This window comes from Monocercomonoides exilis (assembly GCF_001643675.1).
Source record: "Monocercomonoides exilis strain PA203 chromosome Unknown scaffold7-2047599, whole genome shotgun sequence".
In the NCBI taxonomy this organism is placed as follows: domain Eukaryota; phylum Preaxostyla; order Oxymonadida; family Polymastigidae; genus Monocercomonoides; species Monocercomonoides exilis.
The window spans coordinates 1,421,158-1,447,247 of NW_027150552.1; the positions used below are offsets into that span (position 1 = coordinate 1,421,158).

The 26,090-nt window shown below is 34.4% G+C and overlaps 7 protein-coding genes across 7 annotated transcripts; 5 read left to right on the plus strand and 2 right to left on the minus strand.

Moving 5' to 3' along the window:
* Nucleotides 1-538: 538 nt before the first annotated feature.
* MONOS_55 (uncharacterized protein) lies at nt 539-2,568 on the plus strand (the record flags this gene model as incomplete). The annotated part of the gene is made up of 6 exons (XM_067875652.1): nt 539-567; nt 645-748; nt 1,096-1,128; nt 1,242-1,457; nt 1,735-1,871; nt 1,948-2,568. 6 exons carry the CDS (start codon nt 539-541, stop codon nt 2,566-2,568), a joined length of 1,140 nt encoding a protein of 379 aa, XP_067733500.1.
* Nucleotides 2,569-2,795: 227 nt separating this feature from the next.
* Nucleotides 2,796-3,185, minus strand: MONOS_56 (uncharacterized protein; the record flags this gene model as incomplete). Its single annotated transcript, XM_067875766.1, has 2 exons — nt 2,796-3,116; nt 3,171-3,185. 2 exons carry the CDS (start codon nt 3,183-3,185, stop codon nt 2,796-2,798), a joined length of 336 nt encoding a protein of 111 aa, XP_067733501.1.
* A 1,437-nt stretch (nt 3,186-4,622) lies between these two features.
* On the plus strand, nt 4,623-5,683 carry MONOS_57 (uncharacterized protein; the record flags this gene model as incomplete). Its single annotated transcript, XM_067875872.1, has 4 exons — nt 4,623-4,627; nt 4,701-4,755; nt 4,873-5,572; nt 5,631-5,683. 4 exons carry the CDS (start codon nt 4,623-4,625, stop codon nt 5,681-5,683), a joined length of 813 nt encoding a protein of 270 aa, XP_067733502.1.
* A 1,364-nt stretch (nt 5,684-7,047) lies between these two features.
* On the plus strand, nt 7,048-9,724 carry MONOS_58 (uncharacterized protein; the record flags this gene model as incomplete). Its single annotated transcript, XM_067875980.1, has 3 exons — nt 7,048-7,324; nt 7,382-8,125; nt 8,238-9,724. 3 exons carry the CDS (start codon nt 7,048-7,050, stop codon nt 9,026-9,028), a joined length of 1,812 nt encoding a protein of 603 aa, XP_067733503.1. The 3' UTR covers nt 9,029-9,724.
* A 6,498-nt stretch (nt 9,725-16,222) lies between these two features.
* MONOS_59 (putative Peptidase family S41 protein) lies at nt 16,223-19,299 on the plus strand. The gene is made up of 2 exons (XM_067876087.1): nt 16,223-16,383; nt 16,456-19,299. Exons 1-2 carry the CDS (start codon nt 16,270-16,272, stop codon nt 18,844-18,846), a joined length of 2,505 nt encoding a protein of 834 aa, XP_067733504.1. The 5' UTR covers nt 16,223-16,269; the 3' UTR covers nt 18,847-19,299.
* Nucleotides 19,299-23,491, minus strand: MONOS_60 (putative Protein kinase domain; the record flags this gene model as incomplete). The annotated part of the gene is made up of 2 exons (XM_067876197.1): nt 19,299-23,386; nt 23,449-23,491. 2 exons carry the CDS (start codon nt 23,489-23,491, stop codon nt 19,659-19,661), a joined length of 3,771 nt encoding a protein of 1,256 aa, XP_067733505.1. The 3' UTR covers nt 19,299-19,658.
* Nucleotides 23,492-23,565: 74 nt separating this feature from the next.
* Nucleotides 23,566-26,026, plus strand: MONOS_61 (putative acid phosphatase; the record flags this gene model as incomplete). Its single annotated transcript, XM_067876305.1, has 8 exons — nt 23,566-23,569; nt 23,606-23,641; nt 23,705-23,733; nt 23,815-24,152; nt 24,245-24,415; nt 24,564-24,699; nt 24,834-25,232; nt 25,362-26,026. The coding sequence occupies 8 exons, from the start codon at nt 23,566-23,568 to the stop codon at nt 25,746-25,748; spliced, it is 1,500 nt and encodes a 499-aa protein (XP_067733506.1). The 3' UTR covers nt 25,749-26,026.
* Between the last annotated feature and the right edge of the window lie 64 nt (nt 26,027-26,090).

The window sequence follows — 26,090 nt, forward strand, 5'->3', positions numbered from 1 at the left end:
GTTTATTTTCTCATTTTCCTTTTTTGATCCGATGAATAATAGAGAATGATTTATCCATTTTTGTTGAAATTATGATATTTCAGCCATCACTATCCGTCCAGCGATATCTGCCTCTGAGGTGGAATGACACATGATTTGGAGCATGTAATTTTGTTGGCTGTATTTTCATGAGAAATGGCATCGGGAAAGAAGTGATTGTTGTGAAGATTGATGAAACTGGTGAATAGAAGAGGTACGAGTGATGAAAGTTTTGTAATTCCTCACCACATATAAATGTATGTCTTTTGGTGGATTATTTGTGATATTTTTATTTGAAGAGATTTTCGATTTTCTGAAAGAAATGATTGTTTTTGCTTCGATTGGCTGAAATGGACACTTTTCATAAAAGGAATGGGATGAATGGAACAAGGTTATATGAGCATTTGGATTGGGATTTTGATGTATTTTTCTTGCTGAAAGAGAAGGGATTTCAGTTCAAGGGAAAAAGGATAAAAAATGGAATGAGTGAAAATGAATATTTTTTGTTGGGACAAGGGGGATGCAGGAAAAGAATATTATTTGCTATTGGTATGTGATAAACTCTGTTTTATTCGAATATTTTCATGAAAATACTTTTTTTTGCTTTTTATTTTTTCAAATGATAGGATAATGGTAGTTATACGAGAAATGCAAGATAATATTCTGCTTGTGGGGAAATTTCTTTTTCTGGAGAAAGAGATTGAAATGGAAAATGAGGAGGCAGAAACAGGTCGAAGGCATTTCACAAATTGGAATACTATTGAAGAGGAAAAGAACAAACAATATTGACAATTATCTAGATAAGAATGGAAAAGATGCAATTGAAACAATTCTTTCGAACTTTTTTGGATCATCGTTCATCATTGCTTTGGAAGAGAAAAGAAAAGAAATGGATTTACGTTCACTCGTCAACATATTCACTGGAATGATTAAAGAATGAATGAAAGGAATTGAAGGAAAACTTTTAGAGCATATGATGAAATCTGCAGTGCAAATGCAGAGCTAAATGCAGCGGATGAGCAAGAAAATAAAAGGTGTGAACGATTGGTTATCGAATGATATGTTTGCTATTAACAGACAAGAGGAAAGATTGGAAAGTGGAAGGCATTAGTGTGTATTTTTTTGAAAATTTTATATATTTATTTCTCTGATGCTTTTCTGTTTTTTATTCTGTGTTTGTCAGTGTGCTTCATAGGATTATATTCTGATTGTTTCGTTGTCAGTTGAGTCGGGGTTGTTCGCGCATTATGCACTTATTCTATTGGCCTCCAATTTTGTTGGAACGTCACCATTTGTGTCTTTGCTTGAGCAGAAGCCTTTGATGAAGCTGGGAGCGAGATTCATGGGCAGTTTGCGGATGAAAAAAGATGGCTCTTCAAAGAAGAAGGCATTTGGGTGTTTGTGTTCAGCGCAGCGCTGCGAGGCAGACGAGCAGGATTGTATGAGGGTGTCTTTGGAACAGCAATAGACCAGTCGCTTTGGCTGCTTTTGGCAATCGTCTTTGATCTGATGACCGCGCACTCTGTCGTTTATTCCGTAATGTTGTGTTCTCAGCAACCATTTATCATGATCATCCTCTTCTTATTCTTCTTCTTCACTTTTTGTAATTATTATTGTTGTTGCTGTTCACCACTTACTTCACAGCTTGTCTCGTCCACCGCATTCTCTCTCGGGGCGTCACTGTATGTCCTCTCTTCTTTTTTTCTGTCGCATTAGCAGTCGCTTTTCATTCACTGGCGTGCGTGGCCTTTGAGCAGGACAGAGATGGAGCGGCTGAAGAGCCTGATGGCAGAGCAGCAGCAGGCGGCACAGCAGGGCAGCTGGTCTTTGGCGCTGTCATCTCCTCCCTCACAGTGTGACCCTTCGGCGGATGTGTCTTCGCTTGCACTTCCGAAGCTTGGAATGTCTCGTTTTCACTTGGGAACATAGCTGTTGGTGATCTGTGCTGTGGGCTCTTCGTTCCACAATCCATATGACTCGCCTTGCAGTATTGTGTGTGGATACATTCCTCCTCTCTTCCCCTCTAAAGCAGCATCAACAGCATCTGCAGCATCTGGGTCAAGCATGCTAGGCAGGCAGTATGCAGCTTATTTCACCGCGCCAGATGCACACCTGATCACTCCGCTGCAGACAGAGCGGCTGTTCGAGGACGCGCTGCTGCATTTGGAGGCACCTTTAACACAGGAAAGAATGCTATCATCATCATCATCATCATCATCTTCTTCTTCTTCTTCTTCTTCTTCTTCTTCTTCTTCTTCTTCTTCTTCTTCTTCACTCTCTTATTCTTCGCTTCCTCCTTTTTTCTCTGCCTCTTCTCGCTCCTCCAGCTCCGCCAACGCAATCACTGCTGGCGACAGAACTTCATCCTCCATCCTCAGCCCCTTCGCCTCCAGTGCCTTCTCATCATTCTTTTCCCCCACTTCATGCGCTGCAACACCTCGACCCATCACTTCGTCGTTCAGCTTCACCACCACATGCTCCAATTGTGGATATCGCAACACCAGCCGCGCTATTTCCGATGGCAGCAGCGACGGGTCAAACGGATCGTAAATCGAAAGGAACGCATTCACACAATTCACCGCAAAGATCCGCTTGCTCCCCGACTTCGTGTCCACCAACGCTGCAAGCGACGGAAGCGGTGCTACCAGCGGAACTGAAAGCATCGCAGAAAGCGCAATATCGTACGCACACACGACATCCCCATACAGCACCGCCCGCCGCGCCATGAAATATCCCTCGAAGCGTCTGTTGCCCCCTCAGAAACGACATCTTTTGATTCACATGCTCCCCAGCCGCCTCTCGATGTAGTCCATGGTTCCTGCCGACGTATATGACGCAGCTATCGCAGATGTGTCCGAAGGGTCAATCACAGGAGCGGCGGACAATGGCTGATCATCTCCTGTCACTTTCTTCTCTTCGCTTCTCAGCCTCCGGAATGGCGAAGTTGATCGACGTGCTACTCCAGTTGAAGAAGACGAAGAAGACGAAGAAGACGAAGAAGACGAAGAAGACGAAGGCGCTGAGCGAAGAGACGACTTTTGTGCTATCCCTGCCACAAGAAGTTTTTTGAAATAGGCTTTCGTGTCATACAACAGCTCCTTTGGTGACACAAACACTTCATCCACATTCGGATCAGAAAGATTGAATCAAACTCGAAAGTTTTCCATTTTCAAGCGATGTGAAAAGAATGGAACAAGGTTTCTTCATCTAAGGAGTTGAAATGAGAAGAGGAAAAAGAGGAAGAGGAAGAGGAAGAGGAAGAGGAGGAAGAAGAAGATGATGATGATGATGATGAAATGGAGGGATTTGCTGGAACAGTTATAAAAAGGCTGTGAGTTTTGTGATTGAGAAAGAAGCTCTGGTGATATGTCAATGTTCTAAACTAACTTCAAGTCAAAAGGGCTGTGCATATCAATCGAATGTCTTATTTGTTCGTTCCAATTAAGTGACTGAAGAAGAAAATGCTTCTCATTTTGACAAATAAAAGCAAAGAGAGAGGAGAGAAGGGCAAAGAATGAGACAAAGAATAAGGCAAAGAAGAAAGAGCAGAAGATTTGATGAAGGTGAGCCTATTGTAAGGGGGGAAAAATGATAATGATGATTATAATAGTAATAGTAATAGTAATTATGATTGAAAGAAAAAAGAAGGATATGTTCTATTCAAAACAAAAAGAAAAAAGACAATTTGATAACATGCGAAAATAATTTTGGGGATATTCTTAAAAGGACAATAAATAAATTGATAAAAGAGAAAGAAAGAAAGAAAGAAAGAAAGAAAGAAAGAAAGAAAGAAAGAAAGAAAGAAAGAAAGAGAGAGAGAGAGAGAGAGAGAGAGAGAGAGAGAGAGTGTGTGTGTGTGTGTGTGTGTGTGTGTGTGTGTGTGTGTGTGTGTGTGCGTGTGTGTGTGTGTGTTAAAGAAAGTCAAAGAAAAAGAAAAGAAAAGAAAATCAAAATGAAAAAGGTGAAGGAACTATGACTTCTATTCGGCAACTTCAGCATCGCTATACAATGTTTCTAGTGATAAGGTTTGTCAAGAAATGAAACAAATGAATGAAACAAATGAATGAAACAAATAAATGAAACAAATGAATGAAACAAATTTGCTCATCAAAAAAAGCAAACCATTTATGTTTTCTATTCATAACTGAAGAGAAAATTATTTTAATTATCTGTTTGAATAATTTTCAAACGAATAGATATGGAACGTTATTTTTAGCTTTATGAGTTTTGTTCCTTTTAATATTTTGTGATATTTTTCAATTTATTTATATATATATATTTTTTTTGCAAGAGAATGAAAGACTTATAATGATATGATAGCAGAAAAAGTTTGGAACAAATTGTCATTTTTTCATAAATGCAAAATCTTTATCCCTTTTTGAAATGAATGATGATTTTACTTATTTTATTAACATATTTATCGTCTATTTTGAAAATATTAATCAGTTTTAAATGCTTTTACAGAATCAGCAAGTTTTTCTTTGCAATGATATCAAAGAAGGTTATATTTTTATTAATCGTCACTATCTTTTCATAATTATTTTCCAATAGAGTTTCCTTCAGTACCCACAATAATAATTATTATTTAATATTTTCAATATCCAATGAAGTTTGTTTGATTTTTCTCATAGTTTTTAATTTTATTTCGATTTTGGTATATTTTTGGGTAATAATGGGAATAGATGTTCTAAAAATTTTTGTTATGCGATTATGATCAAAATGAAGTTTTGTGCATTGGTTTTTGTATTCATCAAATATATCTATTGCCTTCAAAAAGAACAAATCGTGAAATCTGTGGAAATCTTTCCACCTCATGGATCTCAAATAAACCCACGATATTCTCCTTTTTTTCAGTATTTTTCTGATGATGGAAAGCCAAGCATATTTGTTTATGGAGGAGTTGATTACAAAGATGATATTCTTTCTGATGCTTACGTTATCACTCTTGAACCTCTTTTTGTCACTCTCATTCAAATACCTTTGGAAAGCAAAAAGCCAACAGTTAAATTTTTTGCTCAATTCTCATTCAATAATACGTTGTATATTTGGGGTGGATGTCAAGATTCAAGAATCTCAAATGAGCTTTGGTCATATAATTTCTCATCTCATGAATGGAAAGAAATGGATCAAGGAGATTTGATTCCCGAAGGTCGATATTCAATGGCGTATGCGACTGGTGACAATAGACTGTATATTTTTGGAGGAATAAGTGCTAATGGACTTTTGAATGATTTATGGGAATTTGATATTCAGACAAAACAATGGAGAGCATTGAAGATAGATTCTGGAGCGAATGATCCTGAGCCATGCAGCGGAGCGGGAATGTTCATTTCAAATGAGTATGCTGTAGTTTTTGGTGGAGACACAGATAGAGAAGAAGTTTACACGATCAAAATGTTCAGAGTGAAGATTGATGTGATTTCTCCTCAATCTTGGGAAGAGGTGAAGATAGCAAACTTAGATGGAAGTGAAAGCATTATTCCAGTATCAAGATCAAATTTTGGACATGCAACACGTGTTATTTCAAACGAAACATTTCTATATTTATTTGGTGGTTGGAAATCCAATAGTTTATTTGATGGATGTTACTCAATTCTTCTTTTTAATTGCAGTCAAGTTGGATGTGACGTTAAAGGGAGGATCATTGCAACCTATAAGGAAATAAAGTTAAGAGAAAACCCACAAGATTATTATCTTTTTGGTAATTGTGGATGCACCATTGATGAAGAAGGAAACGTATTTATTCTTGGAGGAAGAATGAATTCATCATTGTATTCTGATTTGATTGCTATGGTGAAAGATGATTTATCATTCAAAATAACAACGAAAGAGATAAATTCTGAGGAGGCTTACGAGCGAAGAGAAAGATTCAAGAAGAAAAAACTGCATAATGAAGGTAATTCATCAATATTTGAAAGACTTGGAACCAAACGATCTGAAATCTTTCCATCTTTTTCAAAGAGATCAAATGAAAGATCAAGGAATATCTGTGAATTGGAAAATAATAATTCATCTCACTTTTTGAGCATGGATTCTTCTTCAACTGTTTATGGAATACATTTTATTTGGTTGACCAATGTGCATGATCTGTCACCTTCTCCTCGAGTCAATCCAATTGTTGGAGTTTACAATGGTTTTTATTTTGTGTATGGAGGAAGAAATCCAATTTCTGGAGAAATTTTTAGTGATGTTTATTTATTTTCTCCAGAATATCACATATGGAGTAAGTTTTTTCTGAATGTTTCTTCCGAAACTCCTCCAGCAAGGGAGCTCGCTTCGTGTTGTGTTGACAATGATCGCATATTGCTTTTTGGAGGGTTGGGACAGAATCAGAAAACAGGAAAAGAAGAGCCATCCAATGAATTATGGGAATATTCTTTTTCAGCTTTATCTTGGAGGCAGTTGGGGAAAAACTCCTTCATAAAGCCAACACCTGTATATGGAGCATCTGCTGCAATGTACATTGATTATTTAATTATTGCAGGGGGAAAGAAAGCTGATGGAACGTTTTGTGAAAGCAGCTATATCTTCAACTTTGCAAGTGATAAATGGGAATTGCACGTGGCAAATGAAAAATTTTTTAAATCATCTGTTTTGGTAAAGAAAATGCTTCCAAAATCGAAAAAGAATATTTCATTTTCAGAGCAGAAAGATATCATAAGTGGAATTCATTTTCAAAACAAAACAAATTCATTGAAATCAAATTCAAATGACTTCGATAAATTGTTGACTGATAAAGAGAAGAGTTCAAGAGACACAAGTTTGGATATTAGTGCAAGCAGTTCAAGAAGGAATCAAATCCTTTTTTTATTCGGTGGTGATGTTGGAACAAGACCTTTTTTTGGGATAAATGGGAAAAATATTTATGAGCAATTCAGCAAGAGTAAAAATGGATCAAAATCAGAAAATCAAAACTCAACGGAGAAATCATTGCCTATTCATAATAATGAATTGCACATTAATGATTTTGATGACATTGAATTTCATGGAAATTTTGGTGGAGTGGCCTTATCATTCGATAACATTATTATGATGTTTGGCGGAAGGAAAAGAAACGTTGCTCAGGACACATTCAAATTCATAAGAATTTTCGAGAATTGGACTTTTAATGCATTCGAAGATAATGGAACGTTCCTTGCAAACAAAATGCATCTTGACATTGTTGAAGCTGGATGCACAGTCCATGATAGAAAAGTTATTTGCTTTGGAGGAAGACAAATTGATGAAAAAAGAACGATTATGCCAGCAGCTCTTGACACATTTCGAATTATAAGGCTCAATGAAAACCTTGTTCCTTGCTCGCCAGGTTATTATTTGAGCAAGAATGGAAATTGTGAACTTTGTGAAAATGGAAAATTTACAGATATTTATGGAAAAAACGAATGTGAAAAATGCCCTTTAGGAACATATAGAAATTTGAACGGTTCAATAGTTCCAAATTGCCTTCCTGTTCCAGCTGGAAAATTTACAAATACTGAAGGAGCTTATGTAATCTATAATGAATCATATGGAATAGAAAATTGCACCGAAGACCAATATTGTCCAATTGGATCGGCTTCGACAAATAATAAAGATCCTCATTTGGAAACTCTAAGAAATGAGCAACCAAAGCCTTTGGAATTAAATTCTATGAAAGAAATTGGTTTGATGGTTGGACTTTATCTGGGATCCATCTTCGTTGGCGTGGTTGTAGTTTTAATTCTTTTATGCTTACCAACAAAATCATATCTGTACAAACTCGACAATTATTCTGACAAATACGTTGACTCTCTTGATCGGGATACTCATTCAGCAATTAAGCATATCAAAAAAACAACATTTGGAGGTTCTGTTTCAATTGTAGCGATATTTTTTGTGATTGGAGCATTAGTTTCTGTTCTTTTGACTTTTTCATTTTTTAACACAAATGAAACCAGAACAACATTGGATGTATCAATGGATGAGAATGCAGATGTTTCAAAAATAACCAATAAACAAGTGAAGTTGGAATTGATTCTAAAAGACTATACAGGTTACTGCATCGGTCCTCCAAAAGATACAGATAGAAAACAATCCGGAAAGTGTTCTGATTATTTGGGATTAGGAAAAACAACATTTGATGCATTTGGTATGTATTTTATTTCTTTTTGTCTGATGTCTAATTTTCATGAATATGTATTTTTTTATTTATTCATTTTATATTTATATTTTATTTTCATTTTTCAAATCGAACTTCAAAGATTGGTATGATAATAGCAATCAAAATGAGAATGTAAATGTTTCAATAGAATGCACACAAGTTCCATCAATTAATCATTTCCACACTTACACACATGATTGTGAGATCACTCTTACTGCAAAAGATGTCAAATTGTTTTTCGAAAATTCGCAAGCAATGTTTTTTTCGTTGTTTTCTTCTGAAAGAGAGGCTTCTTGCCGTGCAATTAAAGTTCATGCATCTGTTGATTCAGCAGTACCAAAGCAAAAAAAGAAAAAAGGTGAATTAGATAATTATCAATCCATAATTGAAGATATTTTCGTAAGTGATGAAGAACATGTGTTGCACGGATCAAATCCATCAAATATTACCATTGAGCTTATACCTTCAATTTTCAAGGACGAAACAAAGAAAAAGAAAGAAGAGCAGCTTGGTAAAGGTCATCTCATAAACCACATTTCATTTGAATGCGGTTCATTGGCAAATAGTTTAAATATATTTTCCACAATGGGATTTGGATTCAACGTTTTTTTGAAACTGGAGAAAACTGTAGCCATAACGCAGCGTTCTTACAAGATCACTTTTGGAATGCTAATAACTTCACTTGGAGGGACATTTGTGTATTTGGGATACTTTGGAAATATTTTGCCAATATTTGAAACATTAATGAATGTCAACTGGCCATGTGGAAGGAGAATGAAAAAGAAAATTTCCTCTGTTTTCCATGACTCTTCAAAGAAACTGAGCAGGAGATCAGCATATCGCGAGTACGAAGAGGAAATGAAAACTGCACTCGATGAACACATCACCTAAAGCATAAATTGTTATCTCTCGGTTTTTCTGACAACAATTTTATTGGAAGATAAATATTTATTGTTATTCAATTCTTTAGAATATTGCTTTTTCAGAAAATACTATTTACTGAATGGATCGAACTGATACTTCCATTGATCAAACATATTTTTAGATAATTTTAATATTTTGAATTAAAAAATATGTGTTTGATTGATTTTCGAGGTTGATGACTTTGTTCGATGAATATTTGTTGATCACACTCAGAAAAGGCTAAAATGAAAGTGTTTACAACGTGAACGAAGTTGATCAATTTTCAAATTTTTTTCTTAAATTTATTAATTATTATAGCTTATTTCAAATAGGGTCAGAAATTTATCGGTACCCAAAAAATTAATCGGGACCTAAATTTTCTGACTCTCCAGAGCACTTTTAGAAAAAATTAAATAATAGAAAATTTTTAATATATTATCATATACTATTTCAGAAAATATTTTTTCATATTTTAATTTTTGTGAAAAAATCTGGTGTTTTTTGTTTTATTTTTCTGATCAAAGACTTGCTCGTATTTTCACGAGCTTTTTGTTTTGAGTGTTTTGAGTTATATCATTGTTAATAAACTGAACTTTTTTATGTTTTTGGTTATTTTTTGTTATTAAACACTTCGTTTTTTTATTATTTTTTCCATTTCACTAAATTTCAACAAAATGAAGAGTACATTTAAATAAATAAGTTTTTTCGTTAATTCAAAAGGGTAAATATATAAATTATCAACAAATAAAGGTATTCAAAAAGAAGAAAATCTGGAAATTTTATTGATCGAGATTATTTTACAAAAAAACATGTTATTGTGTATTTTTGTGTTTAAAACTTCAAATCATATTTTTTCATTTCAAAATTAAGGTGATACACATATCAATCAGTTTTATAACAATTCATCATTGAACAAAAACATGGTAACTCTTATTTCACAATTTTTTTAAAATTTTATCGATATTTAGTGAAATGGAAAAAATAATAAAAAAACGAAGTGTTTAATAACAAAAAATAACCAAAAACATAAAAAAGTTCAGTTTATTAACAATGATATAACTCAAAACACTCAAAACAAAAAGCTCGTGAAAATACGAGCAAGTCTTTGATCAGAAAAATAAAACAAAAAACACCAGATTTTTTCACAAAAATTAAAAAATTAAAAAATATTTTCTGAAATAGTATATGATAATATATTAAAAATTTTCTATTATTTAATTTTTTCTAAAAGTGCTCTGGAGAGTCAGAAAATTTAGGTCCCGATTAATTTTTTGGGTACCGATAAATTTCTGACCCGATATTAGTAATTTTTTCTGAAATTAATCATTTTCAATAATAATAAGATGATTTCAATATTTAATTGAAATTCAATGAGATGAATTTAAAAAAATAGAAAATAGCCATTGAATAGAGAATTGACTTTCATTCTTTTAAAGGTCTGGCTTCATTGTTATTGAATTGCAAACAATTCTTCAAAAAGATATTTCATGCAAATGTCGAAAATCCGGTTTTATCATGATCATGAAGAGAGAAATGGGATGAAATGTTAGGTTTTGTGAAAAAAAACAAAGACTTGGGGGAGAAAATGAAACTTCAAGCTTTTTCATTGATAAGCTTTGCACTTTTTTCGACTTTAAGTGATAAAGAATAATAAAAAAAATGAATGCATTTATTGATATATGTGCGAAAAAATGAAACATTCTATTGAAATATCAGTGACACCTAATGACAGATATGAAAATCCTCTTTATTTTGAAATCTGAGAGAGTTTAGTGAAGTAATGAGTGAAACAATTTTTTTATGCTATGTGCAAAAAAATGCTTGAAAGTTCAAATTTTCCCCCATTTGTTTTTATTTTTTCAAAAATTATATCATTACAAGTTTTGATTTCCAGTGCTAAAAATAACATAAAATTCTTGAAATTGAAAAATATTAAAGAAATTATTGAGTGGATCAAAATTCATAAAGCAAAAATCATATTTGATATGATTTTCAAAATATTAACCAACGTGGCAAAATTTGTCAGAAATTTTTATTGAGAAAAAATGAAAAAATATGTGTGAAAATATATTTTATCATATCTTTTTTCGGGGTGTCCGTTATTCAAAGACTGAACGTTTTTTAATAGTTAATTTTTATTCAAAAGAGAAAAAGAATAATTGTTGTTTTTTTAGACGACAAGTCTTCACCAAATCAAAGATAAAAATGTCTTCAATAATTTTTTTCACTTTTCAATGTTCATTGATTAATATTCAAGAGAAATTTTTGAACCCAAAATTTTGAATGAAAAAAAATTGATTTCAAGAATCATCACCCATATGATAGAACAATTTACTTCAGGCATTTACAAAAAAAAAATAATGAACCACGAATGAACTTTTTGTAATCGAAAAAGACAAATACAGCGAATCTCGGTTATTATCACCTCGGTTGAAATCAAGACTGCGAATAACCACATTTTTTCGCGCATCAATAAATTTTGCATTTTTCATGTGTTTTTTCATCGGAAATAATCACACCAAAATCGCGAATAATCACAATTCTAGAAAAATAATTGGTATTTTTCTGTTTATTTTGAAATTTTTGAATAAATGAAAGTTGTTATTTTTTTCTTTATTATTAACAATAAAGCACATTGAAACATTGAAATTTTTAAAAATCGAAGTGAATGTGTGTATTTCATCAAATATTGAAAAAATATTTTATTCTTCACAAAAGTTTAATTCAGAAAAAATTTTCAATGAAATAACAGTTTCAGTTATTATCAAGTTCGGTTATTATCACAAGAATTAGTGCAAAATGGATTGTGATAAAAGTCGAGCTCAACTGTATAATAGGATCATTTTCTGAAATACGCGTGACGTTTCAAAACGTTTTGTTGTGATATCAAAGATACCTGTTAATAGACATGAGAATCCAATTTTTTGTCATCCGAATGGTTTTATATTGTTAAAAGAAATGTAAAAATTTTGTGCTTCGAGCAAAAAAAAGAATGAAAGTCCGAATTTTCCTTCAAATGAAAAAAATAATCAAATATTGTCTGATTTCTGTTCCCATTCAAGAAACTTCACTTAAATGTCTATTAAAGCATTTTGAAAAATTACAGATTTCGTTTGAATGATGAATTTCGAATGTTTTCAAGATTTTCGATCAAATCATGAAATTTCAAGTTGTGCAAAAAATACCGGCAAGTTCCAAGAATATGGACCATCGATAAAAAATATTTTATATATTTATAACGAAATAAAATGGAATATTAATTTATTTAAAATTAGTTATTTTTGTCGAAAAAGTGTTTTTGACTATTTTCCATTTTCTTTTGATCTATCCCATAACATTTTCTTGTTAATAACAGGTTTGTAATTTTTGTTTATTTTTCGAAAAAAACTTTCTTCACACTTTAATGTGCTTTGGATTAAACAAGAATCTATATTGCTTTTTATGACTTAAATCATAGAACGAAGAATCAGCTTTGCTTACAAACAGCGTTGTTCATTTTTATCTGGCGTCTAGTTATGATTACGGAGAAGGAAGGAAGAATGCACAATTTCTTTTGAAGCGAAGGAGGATGACATAGCTTAAAAGATGGAGAACTTTTCGTAAAATGGAGCAGTTGAGCTATTTTGATGGAGATTCAGAGAACAACTTTGAACGAAGAAATGACACAAGAATGTATAGAAATTTTTGTGAATGTTTTGGAAGGATTGAAAGAAAAGAATAAAGAAGAAGAGAAAGAGAAAGAGGAAGAAAGAAGGAAAGAGCTGAAAGTGAAATGTTTAACTAGATGGAAGAAGGATACGAAGATTGTATCATTTGGCTGTGCTGTTATATTTGTCACGGTGTTTATGGAGAATAACAATTGATAAATGATTATCCACATTCTTTTGTGTATAAATAATTTATCTGCATTAACATTCACTTCATCTTTTTTTATTTTCTTTTTTGATGATATTTTGCGCAGAAAACTCATTTGGTCTGGAAATAAAGGAATTCAAATGAGCAAAATTAGATAAAAGTGTTTTTTTAAAGAATACCAATACTTTTCAAGAAAGATGAACTTTTGCTTTAAAGTATATAATTAATAATAAGAAATGAGAAAAATCAACAGGAAGAGAATCAAATTTACAGTATTTTTTTGTTAATTTTGAGAAAGAAAAAATTATAAAATATAATTTAAATCTCTTAACAAAAACAACTTAAACAACATAAAAATCCAAAACTCTTTCAATAATAAGCATCTCTGCTTTTAAACCTGAAATTGTCATTTCGAAATAATGGAGGATTAGGAAAACAGGTTAGTTATTTCACAGCTCTACTGATTTTTGAGTTGCAAAGTGAAATGCATCTGATTTCTTTTGATATTCACAAAATAATCACAAACATTCAACGATAAACCACAAACGTAATTACTTTTTAAGAACCCTTAAGCTTCATGAAAGCTTGTGGTGATATCTTCGTGTCCTTCTTCTTCCATCCATTATACATCTTCTTTTTGGATGTCTTTCTTTTCGCTTCTTCCTTTTCATTCTCCGTCTTTTTTTTCGACTTTTCAATACACCTTCCAAAAAATTGATATATTCTGTTGCACATTCTTCTCTCACTGTTCGCAGCAGAACTTCCTCCAAAGCATCATCGACAGCTTCACTCTTCAGCAAATATTTTTCTTTCGCTGCTTTGCTTTCCGCTTCTTTTCTTGAATATTGAATGAATAACTTACCAATTTCTCCATGATTTTCCTTTGCATCTCGAAACACCTGAACAATGCTGCTGTGAAGTCAAACATATTCTTCATTCCTCAATAAACAATTGCCACAATAAGTTCTCAATGTTTGCATTTATCTCAATAAAACAAGATCTTCTTTTGCCTCTTTTCCTTCCTTTTTTTCTTTTCTCTTCCAATCCACATTTCTTTTCGGCTCTTCGATTTCTCTTCTTGCTTCTCTCACAAAATGCAATTCATTTGTGCTCACTTCATCAAAGATTTTGTCGTTGTAAAATCTGTGTAACAAAAAATCCAAGCAGACAAATATGTGAGTTGAGTCAGGTTGTAATATTCCTGATTAAATTTCAAAATATAAGCCATTTCCTTCATATCAAGCTCTTCAATCACAACGTGATAAAAAACATGAAATAAATCAATAATGAAAAAAAAGAAATAGACTTTCACACACGTAATAATTGTCAATGTTCCTAAAAGTCAATAAAGACATTTCCGCATCCTTTTGTACCTCCTCCCCTTCTTCTTTCTTCAATGTGGCTTTCAGATCACATCGCACACAAATGCGAAGCATTTCAGTTTTGGAGATGTAACTTTACGGCATATTGCATTCACAAATATGTGAATAAATATTTTCATTTTTTTCCTCTTTTTTCTTATCTTCATCAAATCAGCTTTATCAATCAATCGCTCAACGACGATATTCTTAATCCATTGTTATTCTTGATTTTCAATACCCTGTTATATCCTAAGTGCTTAAACAACAAAATAACATTCTCCAAAGTCAGTTTCTTAACTTCTATCATTTTTTCTATTTTGTTGAATGTTTCTTCGTTGATAATGGATTCAAGTTAATAAAAATTCATTTCTTCAATAAATTCTTTCATTTCTTCAATAAATTCTTTCATTTCTTCAATTTTCTGTTTCTTCTCAGTTTCAGTAAATTGTTTTAATTGGAAAATTTCTCTGAAAAAATTGAAAAATCAAAAGAGAAAAAAGAAGCATTTATTTAAATTATCATTCTTTACTAATAAATTCAAGCATACCCAGAAATATTTTTTTGTTTTAGAGAAACTGTGAAATCGCAACATTATTTCAAAATAGCTCAACTGCTCCATTTTACGAAAAGTTCTCCATCTTTTAAGCTATGTCATCCTCCTTCGCTTCAAAAGAAATTGTGCATTCTTCCTTCCTTCTCCGTAATCATAACTAGACGCCAGATAAAAATGAACAACGCTGTTTGTAAGCAAAGCTGATTCTTCGTTCTATGATTTAAGTCATAAAAAGCAATATAGATTCTTGTTTAATCCAAAGCACATTAAAGTGTGAAGAAAGTTTTTTTCGAAAAATAAACAAAAATTACAAACCTGTTATTAACAAGAAAATGTTATGGGATAGATCAAAAGAAAATGGAAAATAGTCAAAAACACTTTTTCGACAAAAATAACTAATTTTAAATAAATTAATATTCCATTTTATTTCGTTATAAATATATAAAATATTTTTTATCGATGGTCCATATTCTTGGAACTTGCCAAAATACCGAACATCGCAAAAAATATCGGACAAGATCGATTTCACAAAAACTGCAAGTAGAATAATTCTGCAAATTTTCCTCAAAACACATCTCATTAATGCAAATTTATTTAAAAAACAAAACTTTCAAAATTGCTTCATTTGTGCTTCAAATAAAAAATTATTACTAAAAATCTCGGAGAAAAATGATTTTGATTTACTCCGTTATTTCAAAAATTATTTTTTTTGCGCACAAATGAGGCTATTTTGAAAATGTTGTGAATAAAATGAATTTGCATTAATGAGATGTGTTTTGAGGAAAATTGTCAGAATCATTCCTCTTGTAGTTTTTGTGAAATCGATCTTGTCCGATATTTTTTGCGATGTCCTGTATTTTTTGCACAATTTGTTGTTTGTGATTCTCATTTCGTTTTGATGTAAAGAAAGTTCCAATCTTTTTTTGGAAAACGGACATCCTCGCAAACAATTGTGAAAACCTGATATTTCTTTTTCCAGGTTTGATAAAATGAATTTTTTACACTCTGGATATCGGAAATAAATCCCTGTAATCGAAATTGTTGTGAAGAAAACTTCATTGATAATCGCAAATTATATTGTGAAACAAAGGAAAAAATTGAAAAAAAATTTTTTAATAGAAAAATGATCTTTGAAAAAAATATAATGAATATATATATATATATATATAGATATATAGTGAATATTGTTAATTTTATATTTTCGCAATATTTTCGAAAAAAAACATCTTTTTCCAATAAATAAAAGTTCAATATAAAATTTTTGATGATCTCAGTCTTCAAAGTTTTTTTCCTTCACAAGAAGGTGTTGGTTTTTTATTTTCAGTTGATAAATAATTATTCTTTTTCATTTCAGAATAACAATGAAAATAATAATTTTTTATATGATCGATAAATTTTTCATATAAAGGGTTGTTCTTTTGATCAATTTGTTTTGATTCACAAAATCTTCTTTTATTGAAATGCTCTCAATTTTCTTTCTTTTTGTATCACAGATATTTGCTGAAGATTGTAGGTTCCAAGAATATTCATTAGTTACTGTTGAAAGTGCAGTTAATTGTTTACGTCATCTTCCGGTCTGTTTTCTTAATTAGAAACATGATTTGTTTTTTTGAATTGCTTCTATTTATATTTTTAATTTGCAATAGTACAAAAACAATCAAAAAGAAGCAAACCAAACAATTGAAGTTTTAGAGTCATTTTTGAATCAATATGCCTACAGAGATACAACAGCCGATATTCCTGATCCCTTCAAAAAAGACAAATTTGACATTGTCAAAGCTATTAATGAAATAAAAGGAACAAAGTTCAACGACGGATTTGAATTCCACCAATCAATTGCCAATGCTGTTACAAAGTTGAATGACGCCCACACTGCGTATCATTATCCATGCTCTAATGCATTTGCTTATGTGTTTCCATATAACTTCGAACTTCAGGTTCCCAATCCGTCGAATCCTAACAATGTTAATGTTGTTGTGAAGAAATCGATTGTTTATGGCGCAACGGAAACTTTTATCAGAGGAGGCGGAGCAAATATTCTTGGAAGTACAGTCACAACAATGGTCCTTCCTGATATTAGCGCAAATTCAACAGAAACTCCTGCTAATACAATTGCTAGATGGAGTCGCGAACATGTTTCACTTTCTCGAACTCCTGCAGCCAAGTTAAACTATGCGTTAGACAACCAATTTACAGTAAGATCTCCTTCATTGAGCCCGCCTCCGGAACCAATTTCTCTTCGTGTAATGAATGGATCAAGACAATTAACCGTGAGAATTCCATTCTATGCATTACCTCTGACAAATACAAATAATGTTACAGATTTCTTTAACAAAATATGTCCTTCAAGAGATTCCACAATCGAAATAAATAAAGATTTATTTTCTCTCGACGAAAAGGATCCAGAAGAGGATTTCGATCAAATTATGAAAGAACATGCTGATGATGCTGCATTTACGATGCTGTATGGAAAATTGAAACATGATAATGATTTTAGGCAAATGATTGCGGCACAAAGAAGAATATCTTTCGAACTTGAGAAGGATGTTTTGAAGCAAATTCATCATCTGAAAAAAGTTGGAAAAATCCGAAGCGAAGCAGATGATGCAAGAGATTTGCTTGAAAGTGCAAGAAAGGCTATTGGAAAACGCAACAATGAAGATTCACTTCCTCATTTAGAAGTTTTCGTTTCAAACGAACATATTCGGACGGGTCTTATCCATGAATGGAAACTTGGCGTAATGCACATTGCATCTTTTTCACCAATGTCAGATAGCGATTTTGTAACTTGGATTACCGCATCTGTTGATGTTTTAGTTAAATCCAAAAAAGCAGGATACAAAATGATCATTGATGTACGAGGTAACGGAGGTGGTATTGTTTTCCTTGGAACACAGCTTTACCATTTATTGTTCCCGAATATGTTTCCTATTACCCCGAAATATTCGTTTGTAGAAGGGCCTGCTAACAATGAAATGTTCAAAGCCATGGAAGCTTCAGCTCCAATTATTTTGATTACTAATTACACAACATTGGATACAATTTATGATTTGCTCAAACTTCCAGCGCGGAAAATTAGAAGAAATACATCAACTGGACAGCGCGAACAGAACTGGACGCAACCATTCGCGATGAACGCGGACAGATACTTCGATATTCTTTTTACTCCTCTGATTCCAGAAGAATACAGGGATAAGCAAATGTTTGACGCAAATGACCTTTTGTTCGTCACAGACGGTGAATGTGGATCAACGTGCTCACAATTCTTGAAACATGTGAAGGAAACACAGCAAGCTAAAGTTATTGGGCTAGGAGGAGCATTAAATCAACAGACAATACCTTATGATGTTGCCTCTTTTGCCGCAGGAAACGTTATCAGTTCGGACTCATTTGAAGGCTCAAACATTCCTGGCATTAAAAAGTTCCCTCGAAAGGGCACTTCCCTTTCATTTGTTATGAACACTGGATATTCATTTGATTGGAAAACACCTGATGAAGAGCTTGAATACAAGATTATCCAACCAGATGAAGTGTATCCTTTGTATCCAAAGGTTGAGACTCAATTTACTGAGGAAGGATATTTATCAACTGCGCAAGCTGTTCGATATATGTTGGAAAAATGCTTTGCCTTTCAAGTTACGCAAAACGATAACTGCTCTGCTCCATCTGGACAGCATATGATTTATGGAAGTCCTTGTGTTAATGGTGCATTTGATTATCACAAATGCGTATTTAGAAGATGTGAAGATGGATATTATCTGAATGCTAACAATGCTTGCGTTAAAACACCAAAGATTCCTCCATTGAATTCGACTTTTGATGGCACATTTGGGGCAGTTCAAAATACAAAGGAAAATGCAGGAAATATACCAAGCCAAGGAAAGAAATCAAACTTTGGCGTGATTGGAGCTATCACAGTTGGGTGTGTGTGCGGTGCGTTAGCTATTGTTGGAGCTGCTGTTTTATTGGTGGTTGTTGTTAAGAAGAGAAAGTCCCAAAAGCATTTCCTTCCAGAGGAGCAACCCCTGAATGTTTAAAAGCATAATAATTATTATAGAGGATTTTTTTTAAAAGCTATTTTCGTTGAATTTAGCGCAAGGCAAATGCCTTTTTAACTTTTAATTTTGAGCTCTTATGATTCCGGTGAGGGGCGTAAAGATGTTTTCATATTTTGTCCTTTTTGCTATTAATATTATGTTTTTTTATGCCTGAGGGACATAGCAGTTGGAATCATAAATTATTTTATAAAAATTACAGACTCTATTTTATACCTGGTGATTTTGAGAATAATACTGTCAAGTTTTCGCTTTGTTTTGTTTATTTACAAATTTATTTCGAATTTTTTTTTCATTATTGTATTTTTTTTAACTTTTTATTTGCTAATTGTTTCTGCGCTCAACAATTTGTTTAATATTTATTGTTTGAAGTTAAATAACTTTTAAAGTTCAAACAAATGAAATTCAACAAGCTGTAATGATTCTTTAAAAAATTTATTTCTAATAATTTAACTTTTAAATATTCATCATCAATGAAAGTCAATGCATTTCAAACATAAGTATTTGATTTGTAAATACAGATTGTTTCTTGAAGAAAGATGAAAAAAGCGAAAAAAAAACAAATATTAACATTAAATGTTTCACATATCAAAAAACGGGAAAACTTATTATTACACAAAAATAGAATTTTTTGTACAACAAACATAATCCGTTTTTCATTAAAAAGAAAAACCTTATAAAAATTGAAAAAGATGAATCTTTCAAATAACCAAATTTATAAAAAAAAAGGAAAATTAAATAAATAAAAAAATAAAAAGAATCAGAGAATTGACGTTTCAAAACAATCACGTTATTCATTCTTTCCTAAGATGCGTCGGCACAAGAGAAACTGGCTGAAGAAGAGAAGGTGCTTCGTGTGGCGGGCTTTTTGGAGGAGAAAAAGAGCGATTGGGAAGCGGAGGAGAATTCTTTTTGGTGGCAAAGAGAGAAGAAGACGGCGAAATCACACGATTTCTGGTTGATGTGAATGTGTTTGCCGATTTAGAAGGCGAAGCAAATGAATTGGAAGCAGGAGAAGGAGACGAATTGGAAGAAGAGGAAAAAGAAGAGGAAGAGGAGGAGGAGGAAGAGGAAGAAGAAGGATATTGTATCTGAAAGCGTGTTTGCAAAGGTTTGAGTGGTGCAGATGGTGGTGGGACAGAAGAAGGAGGAGGAGCAACAGAAGAATGCAGATTTGACGAAGCTGAAGAAGTGGTTGGCGCAATGGAAGAGGAAATATTCGAAGACTGAAGCGCTGAAAGCATTGAAGCAGAGAGGAACGAAGAAGAGGAAGAGGAAGAGGAAGAAGAAGAAGAAGCGGATGAAGATGAGTTGCCAGAAGGAGAGAGTGGGAATGTGCTTTGATCGGAGGAAGAAGGGAAAATCGACGAAATTGAGGCAGAAGAAGATGGATGGCCTGCTGCTGAAGCAGAAAGTGCCTGATAAGAATAGCTGTTTCCTCTGTTTCTGCTGCCAACATCGCTCACATCCTGAATCACTTCGTCAATCACCTCCACCTCTTCTATTTCTTCCACATCTCCATCACCAGCTCTAGCTCCATCTCCACCTTCTCTTCCGCTTTTCATTGGAGTCCCATCTCTTCTGCTCTGATATCCATCCAATCCAGCATCTTGTTGTAATCCCACGTTCCTCTGTCTTGGCGAGTGTTTTGTTGTGACTTGCCTCATCTTCCTTCTCACAAACCCGTCTCCCCGTTCAGTTTCTGCTTCTTCTTTCACTTCACACACATTCCCTTCGTTGTCGCTCTCCATGTAATGCCTCACCCGACGTGATGGGTTTGCAGATGAAGTCAGAGAAAGAGGACTGACTGAAGGAGCAGCAGAAGGAGAAGACGAGAACGATGAAGGAAGTCCATTTGAAGCGCCTGGCTGGTTGATGGGCTTCTGTTGTTGTTGCTGCTGCTGTTGCTGATTTATTCGCAGTGGAGGAATGCTCCGTTCAGATGGCAAACGTGTTGAAGAAGAAGAAGAAGAAGAAGGAAATGCCATGCTGTTTCTGCTTGACAATTCAGCTGGATTTCTACGACCAACAGATGGCAGACCCGAAGATGGTGATTTTGGGTGTGACAGAGGTGTGGCAGTCGTTCTGGTGCCAGAAGCAGGGAAAGAGTTTGAAGAAGACGATGGAAAAGAAGGCGGATTCGAAAAACGGCCATTTGAGCGATTGGTCTGGTTTAATGAACGCATTTGGCTGGAAGTTGTGGAAGGTAACGTTGAAGACAAGGGGTTTGAAGCAAACGCAGGTGAACGAACAGAAAAGGAAGAAGCAGAAGAGGAAGAAGGAAATGCGAAGTGGGAAGAAGCTGTTGGGGTTAGTGGAGAAGAGAGATGCGGCGGGTGCGGAGAAGCATCTGCGGACTCTTCCGACAAAGCCAAGGGAGATGGAATCGAAGCATTTGAAGAAGGAAAAGCAGAAGCAGAGGCAGAAGCAGAAGGAGCAAATTTGTATGTGCTGGCTTGTTGGTTGTCTCTTTCATTGTCTGCGTTTATTTCGCGTGGACGAGCAGAAGGGAAAAGATCATCCATCTCTTCTTCATCGCTTGGACGGCGGAACGAAAGCTGCTGAGAAGCTTGCATTGCATTCTGATTGAAATTAGTGGGATATGAAGGACGAGAAGAAGAAGAAGAAGATGATGATGAAGTCGAACTGAATTGCACAGGAGACGATGAGAAATTCTCTGAATGAATGTCACTGCGCTGTGGGCGAATGAGAGAAGGAGAGCCGATCCGAGCAAAGACTGGTGAGGATGGATGCTTCTGTGGCGGTGAGTTCTGCCGCTCAGGTGAATGCAGACGCGGAGAAAGCGGAGGCTTTAAAGGAAGTGAGCTTCGACGAGAGCGCTGAGACTCAGGAAAAGTGGTTTGAAATGGGGAGGTGGGGAATTGGGTGTAGCCTTGAACAGTTGAAGAAGGAGAAGGAGAAGGAGAAGCACGCGAAGGAGAGGAAGTCGAAACAGCAGTATAGCCAGAAGGCTGAGGATGTGTCTGAGACAAGAAACGAGAAGGAGTCTGTGAAGTCGATCGATAAGGAGATGCTCCCATTACAGAAGAAGACTTTGGAGATGCCGGAAACGTCTCATTTGACTGATACGGCTTCGGTGACTGCATGTCAGTCATTTTGGGTGTTGTGCGTATTGTGCGAGCGGGAGAACGGAAGGTCTCTTTGGTTTTATTCGGCATTGTGCGCCACAGTGGAGTGGTGTTATCTGCTCTTGTATCAGATCTCCTATCCCCAGCGAATGACATCTCTGCCTCCATTTCGTCTGGCTGAGTGTCTGCAAAGTGGATCGTCTCTTCGATTTCGTCTTCTTCGTCGGGTTTTTCCTTGTGGTGCGTGCGGTGGCGGTGCCTTCTGTGGATGGCCTGGACAGGCTGTGAGATTTGCGAAAGGTCAGTTAGAAGCGCCACCTTTCCGTCAGTATCCACCGAAGAGAGCAACGATGAACCACCCTGTTGCGCAACACGCGAAGAGAAAGGGAAAGAGGAAGCGTTGGAAGAAGTGGTCGCAGCGTAAGGCAATGTTGACGTTGCTGGATTTGCTCTTGTTGTCGAGCCGATTGTATGCTGAAGCATTGGAGATGATAAAGCACCTCTGTCCATTCCGTCTGTTGGAGTGCCTTGCAAAAGCAACGGCGAAGGTGCAATTGATGTTGTTACTGTCGTGGTGGGTCCAAGGATAGGCGTAGAACCCAGTTTTTTGGTGTGAGTGGTAGTTGTTGTTACACGCACAGGTGACATTTGGCGTCGAGCCGCAGAATTTGTTGAAGCTGAAGTATTTGAAAATGAGGGTGAAGAAGGTGAAGCAGCTACTGTTCGGCGAGTTAAGGGGGTTGCTGGACGTGGAAACTTGTTGTCTGCTTGTTTAAATGGTAAAACGATTGGCTTTGTTGGTCCGAATTGTTCCCAAATAGATGGTTGAAAAAGAGGGTATTCAAGGCATTGTTGCGATGTGCATCGCGATCTAGGATCATAGTGAATTGTTGCACGCAAAACATCTGAGAAAAGTGGGATCATTTGAGGCTGCATCCCAGCGAATAAATCTTTTGTATCGCTCCAACTTTGAGAAATATCTCCTCTTAAAAAGATAGATTGTGTGGCCGGCGCATTTGGTGCAGCATGAAACTTTAAGGTGTTATACCTAAAATCACTAAGATAAAACAGTTCGCGCCTTGTTGGATTTCCGTATCTATAAAATATAGAAAAGAGAAGATTGTCGTAATTATCTCCAGAGAGCGGTGGATATCCTAATGCAATCTCAAAGAATATGCACCCGAACGCCCACATATCACTCTCCGGGGTGAATATTCCAGTTGTTCTTCCATCCTCCAGTTTAAACAAAACTTCAGGAGCAAAGTAATGAGAGCAAGTGCAACCCGTATTCACAAGCTTAACTTGTCCCGTTGATGAAACCAAGATGTTTTTTGGATGCAAAGCTTGAAACGACCTCCCAGAAGCATGCTCAGCTTTCAAAATGTCCAAAACAGATTTCATCCAAGGAACAAGAAGTGGTAACGGGAGAGCATCTTAAAAATCAAAATATCAAGTTTAAAATACTGTAAATGTTAAAAGAAAATAAAAAATATACTGGGCTGTGACTGTTGTATGTCATACAATGAGATAAACGACATTGAATTTTTCGTTTTAAAATTAAACCATTTTACATATTTGATGAAAATCACTGATCTCTCCACAATAAAATGTTATGAGTTTTTTAATTTTATGCTTTCTTCCGTTTATTTCAGCAAAGCTAGTTTCAGTACAAGTCATTCATAGACATGGTTTGAGAAATTTTATTTTTAATCGTTTTTATTCGGCATCCACGCTTTTTAACTTTTTTTAAGGTGATCGTTCTCCTCTTGAAAATTTTCCAGTTTGACAACATTTTTGGCAATTTTTATATTGTATAATCGCAACGATTGTGTGATTGATAATTGCCAAATTTTTTCTGTAGGATTTCAAACAGTGGCCATTGACAGGTCAGCTGACTCCTACTGGGATGAAGCAGCTGTTTGAACTGGGGACTTTGTTGAAGCAAGAATATGTTGACAAACAACATTTTTTGAAAGAAAATTATGATTACAATGATGTATATATCAGGTCCACAAATAGGGATCGGACACTTATGTCTGCTGAATCGCTTTTGATGGGACTCTTTCCAAATTCAAAAGCGAATGGAGGAAGTAACATAAGCAATGAATTCCAAACAGATCTCCCTAAAGATTTTAATGTTGTTCCAATATCAACTACAGATGTTAATTCTGAATATTTGGTTCGTGGATATGAAGCTTGGTATGATTTCGACAAAATGTTATTTCAAGAAATTGATTGATAATTTGATTGGTATTTTGAATATGAATTTGCTCATTTTTGAATGCGTAAAGTCCTTACTCGAAGGAAAGGTTCGAAGAGTTTTTAAAAACAAAAGAGGCAGAAGAGTTGATGAATAAGTATAAGAAAGAAATTGATGAGGTTTCCAAGCTTATGAATACGACATTGGATCTAAGAAATTATGAAAAAGTGTTAGACGCAATATATGTTGAATCATTATATAAGTTTGTGAATGCCACATTTTTTTATAAAGAAACTTATGAATTTGCTTAATATAAATTTTTTGGCATTTGAATCAATAAATATGAATTTTCTGATTGATTCCATTTCTTAAAACATAAATATTTGATTATAATTTCATTTGCTTTATAGCCCCGATCACATTAATAAGCGATTAGTTGAATTGCGCAATGCACTTCTTCCATTCCAGAAAGAAGCATACAAACATTTTTATCTAACTGACGATACAGACTGGAAGATTGCTTCGGCTGGCATGTTACTTGAAGAAGTGTGCACAACATCATAATAGAAAATTTTTATATTGATTATCTTCATTTTTGTGTTTTTGCAATTGTGTTCTGTTTGTCGTTTTGCAACGTTATTTTATTTACAAATACATCTTTTCTTGAAAAAAATAAACAGATGTTCTCCACCAATCCTATGGCAGACATGCAGATTCAAAAGCAGCATTCACATGAGGATCAAAGACAGATGCTTTCATTCGATTCAGCATCTCCAAATCTCGCCAGTTCCCCCAAATCTGGAAAACTGTTTCGTGAGTATTCGGCTCACGACTCGACACTGAAATGCTTGCTTGGAGTGCTTGGGCTGGATGATAGTGTACTTCCTTATTATTCTGCTGTTCTGATCGTAGAATTGCATAAAAAAGATGACGCTTATTCAGCTGATTCCGAACCTGCTCCACTATCTTCGTACTATTGGAAGTTTTATTACCAACCGGATGAAACCAAAAGAGGAACGACTGATATTTGGAACCAGGTTAAGCCTGTGCAGTGCTCTTCGATGGACTGCTCCTTCACAGTTTGCGAAAATGATTGATATTATTATTATTATTATTTAAATTAACTTATTTGCAATTGATGTCTTTTTCGTTTTTTTTATTTGTATATTTGACACATTTTAATTTCAATGTACTTTTTTTATTTTTAGGAATTTAGAGATTCTGTAAAATCAGTTTTTCCATCACAATTTGCATTCGAAGATTGGCTTGTTAACAAATGTCATTCAACAGAACAAATTTATCTTTCAGACGAAAAAATTAAGAGAATGGCAGCTGAAGAAGAGAATGAGGAACGCAAAACTCGAACGTGGACTGCTCTGCTTTGCTCGGCTGCTGGACTGCTGTTTCTGGCCATTGTGGGATTGATTATAGTCATCTTTTTGGTGTGCAGAGCGTCAAGCGGAAAACTATATGCAAAGCAACGTTCAAGGCATGTTGCAAATGGAAGGATTAATACAACCTATGAGCATTCGCAAGAATATCCTATCGCAAAAGAAGATATGCCTGATGAATCGTCACAGCTATTGGCAAAATGATTAAGCGGCAATTTCAAAAGTGTTTAAGGGGAGAAAAATGCGAAGTGCTAAAGTTGAAAAATTCTTGATACTTCTGAATCCAACTAATAAATGATAAAGTTACGTTTGAAGGCTCTTTCAATTCTCTCAGAAGTAATTGAGCTAAAAGAGAATAACATGTTGAAAATTAAATCCACTTCACTATTTCTATTATTTGTGTGTTTTATGTTTTGGCGCTGGTTCATATTGTTTTTGGTAAAAGAAAAAGTTCTTTTGCCTTAAAAATTTGAGAAACTGGCTCACCTAATCGTTGTATGTACATTCTATTAGAAAATAGTTTGGCATAAAAACAATAAAAATCTA